Source organism: Crocodylus porosus, unplaced genomic scaffold, assembly GCF_001723895.1.
Source record: "Crocodylus porosus isolate Cpor-Errol unplaced genomic scaffold, CroPor_comp1, whole genome shotgun sequence".
NCBI classification, from domain to species: Eukaryota; Metazoa; Chordata; order Crocodylia; family Crocodylidae; genus Crocodylus; species Crocodylus porosus.
The window spans coordinates 6,284,738-6,287,883 of record NW_017728937.1 but is presented as its reverse complement, the minus strand read 5'-3'; the positions used below and the strand labels follow the sequence as shown (position 1 = coordinate 6,287,883).

Sequence of the window (3,146 nt, the reverse complement as noted above, 5' to 3'; positions counted from 1 at the left end):
CCCGAGCTGGGCACCCGGACCCCGAGCCGCAGGGAGCGGAAGTGACGTTTGCGGGCAGCGACAGAGCTGAACGGGCGCAGCTCGAAAGAAACGTCCGGGCAGAAACAAAGGGCCCGGCCCGAAGATTTCCCCCGGGGTTTGTTCCTCGCCCGCCCGGCGCCCCGGGCACTGGGTCCTCTCCCCCTTCCACGTCCCCCCCGTGCAAAGCGGGGCCAGCGTCCCCGGCCCAGCCCGGCCCGTCCTGCTGCGGGGGCAGCCCCTGCCACTTGCCCACCTAGGCACAGGCGACCCCAGCCGCGACACAGCCACAGATGCTGAGACTCGGTTTCTCTTCTTCCTCCTGCAGCAGCTTTTAATTGCTCAGCTGGGTAAACTGAGGCATGAAGAGCCTCCCCCCCCCTTGCCTGGGACCCCTTCAGACATCCCCCGGCCCAGCCTCCTGGGGTACCCCCTCCCTGGCCCCCAGGGCCTGGGGTGCCTCGTCCTTCACCTCCCCCTGCTCCGCGTTGTGGCAGCGCCGGTGCTGGGCGAGGCGGGTGGCGCGGGCGAAAGCCTTGCCGCAGTCCCCGCACAGGTAAGGGCGCTCGCCCGTGTGCAGGCGCCGGTGTGCGGCCAGGTCCTGGCGCAGCCCAAAGCGGCGCCCGCACTCAGGGCAGGGGAAGGGGCGCTCGCCCGAGTGCACCCGCTGGTGCCGCAGCAGGTTGGAGCTGAGGGCAAAGGCACGGCCGCAGTCCACACAGGGGAAGGGGCGGTGCCCGGCGTGGGCCCGCCGGTGCTGCCGCAAGTTGGAGCCATGCCCGAAGCGGCGCCCGCAGTCGGGGCAGCTGTAGGGGCGCTCGCCCGAGTGCACGCGCCGATGCTGGGCCAGGTGGGCGGCGCGGGCGAAGGCCTTGCCACAGTCCCCACACTGGTAAGGGCGCTCGCCGGTGTGGGTGCGCTGGTGCACAGTGAGGTCCTGGCGGAGGCCAAAGCGGCGCCCGCAGTCCCCGCATGGGTAAGGGCGCTCGCCTGAGTGTACACGGCCGTGGCGGCGCAGGTGGGCGGCGCGGGCAAAAGCCTTGCCGCAGTCCCCGCACAGGTAAGGGCGCTCGCCAGTGTGGGTGCGCTGGTGCCGCAGCAGGTAGGCGCTCTCGCCGAAGCAGCGCCCGCACTCCCCGCAGGCAAAGGGACGGGCCCCAGAGTGCGTACGCTGGTGCTGGGCCAGATTGGAACGGCGCCCAAAGCAGCGCCCGCAGTCCGGGCAGGCGTGGGGCCTCTCCCCACCATGCGCCCGGCGGTGCCGGGCCAGGTTCGAGGCCTGCCTGAAGCGTCGCCCACACTCCGGGCAGGCGTGGGGCTTGGCCTCGGCCTCATCACCAGGGGCTGCCGTTGTCGCTGTGGTCTCCCCTGCCAGCAGCTGCTGGGCCAGGCTGGGGCTGAGGTCGTAGCTCCGGCCACGCTCCAAGTAGCGGCATGGCCTAAGGCCCAGGTGGGTCACTCGGTGCACGATGACGCCTCCCAGCTCTGCCAGGCTCTGCTCAGCCTCTGTAGGGTCACCTGGGGACAGGCTGGGGTCAGCCAGGGATGCGCTGGAGCTGCCCAGGTCAGAGTCTTCCTCCCGCTCCTCCTCCACGCACCCGGCGGCCGCATCTGAAAGCAGAACCCTGCAATCAGTAGCTGCCCCCGTGGTGGGAGGGGCTGGCACTTGTGGTGCCCAGCCCGGGATCAGGGTTTGTCTCAGAGAAGATGCCCCAGCCCTGGGGGAGACCAGGGTCCCAGTCACCTGGGCACTGCAGACAGCTACAGCAGGAGTCTGGGTGGATGCAAGGAGGGAAACAGGGTGGGAGGGCGGAGGGTGCAGAGCCGGGGAGAGAACCCAGGTGTCTGGGCTCCCGGTGCCTCCTTCTCCCCCCACCTCCCTGCTGGTACTCACCAGCCGGGGCCTCCCTCTCCTCGCAGCTGGAGGGGTCTCGAGAGGGAGGCCCCAGGGCACCCATGTCCTCCTGTAGCTCCATGGGCATTGGGGGCCACTCTCCCTGCAGGGCGGGGGTGCGAGCAGAGGGGTCACGGAGCGCAGACACACGGACAGCACCGCGTCCCCTCCCACCGGCCCCAAGGCTGGGACGTAGCAGCAGGCGCAGCGCCCAAGATGCGACCGCTTCCGAGGGAGGGGGGGACACTGGGAACGCAGGGCCCCCCTCGCCTGGCCCTGGGATGTGGCTGGCTCTGGGGTGGTGCCTGGGGAGGGCCTGGCCGCACTCATCCCCAGGGAAGTGGGGGCTCCAGCCGCAGCTGCCTGGGTTGGACTTGGGGTGGGAGCTGCCAGCCCCTTTGTGTGGCTTCCCTTGCAAGGCAACCTGGGAAATGACCAGCCTCCTCGCAAGGCACTGTGGGGGCTGTAGTTCCTGCCCCTGGAGATGGTGGTTGCTGTTGGGGGTGGGGGCATCAGACAGGAAACCAAGGAGATAGATGGCTGATAGGGTTCACCATTCATTATTGCTAGGGGGCCAATCCTAGGTGTATGGTTTCTGGCTGGAAGGCATGGCCCGGGGGCACTTGCTATGCGAGTGAGATCTGGCAGGGTGGAACCCAGGAGACAGCACCCAGGACAGGAGGGGCCCGGCCCTGCAAGGAAGCAGGCAACAGGGGACCTCCTTTCCCCACCTCCCTTCCAGGGGCTCTACGGCAGCCCCCCCAATCCAGCAGGTGCAGAGTGAGACACAAAAACCCAGAGTTAAGTTGACTTTGAAATGTTTATTAGTTGCTGGAAAAGCCACGGCCGGAGACTCCGGTGGGGGGGAGAAGAGAGTCAGAGATGGATGGGGGTAGGGACAGGAGAAGCCCAGAGGCCATGCCATTGGGAGAAGGGGGGGTGAAGGGGGACTGAGCATCCCCTACGCTTGGAGAGAAAGGAGAGGAGGATTCTCCCTCCGCCACCCTGAGGGGGACATGTGACCTAGAAGACGGTGCCCACCCGGGCCTGGGTGTAGGGCTCAGAACACCCCCAGGGGTCAGCAGGGAGGCTGGGTTTGGGGCGTGAGAAGCTTAAATTAGAGAGAGGGGGAAAGAGAGAGAAGAAAAAAAACAAAACAAAAAACTCAGTGGTGGAGTCGAGGGGGCCGCGACTTTACTGAAACCCGAGCGCCTCGCGGGCAGGTGGGGGCACG

The 3,146-nt window shown here is 67.7% G+C and overlaps 2 protein-coding genes across 2 annotated transcripts in view; both read right to left on the bottom strand.

The window, feature by feature from the left end:
• The window catches only part of SSSCA1 (Sjogren syndrome/scleroderma autoantigen 1), a 13,854-nt gene that overhangs the window by 1,606 nt on the left and 9,102 nt on the right, over positions 1–3,146 (bottom strand). The window lies entirely within an intron of this gene.
• On the bottom strand, positions 294–2,519 carry LOC109318238 (zinc finger protein 771-like). Its single transcript, XM_019547356.1, has 2 exons — positions 1,913–2,519; positions 294–1,629 (listed from the first exon to the last, which is right to left on the bottom strand). The coding sequence occupies exons 1-2, from the start codon at positions 1,998–2,000 to the stop codon at positions 416–418; spliced, it is 1,302 nt and encodes a 433-aa protein (XP_019402901.1). The 5' UTR covers positions 2,001–2,519; the 3' UTR covers positions 294–415.

Bases quoted from the DNA above. Each gene is read 5' to 3' on its own strand.
- LOC109318238 (XM_019547356.1), bottom strand. From the start codon at position 2,000: ATGCCCATGGAGCTACAGGAGGACATGGGTGCCCTGGGGCCTCCCTCT. The intron at 1,630-1,912 runs GTGAGTACCAGC...TTCTGCTTTCAG, and splicing joins GGAGAGGGAGGCCCCGGCTG to ATGCGGCCGCCGGGTGCGTG.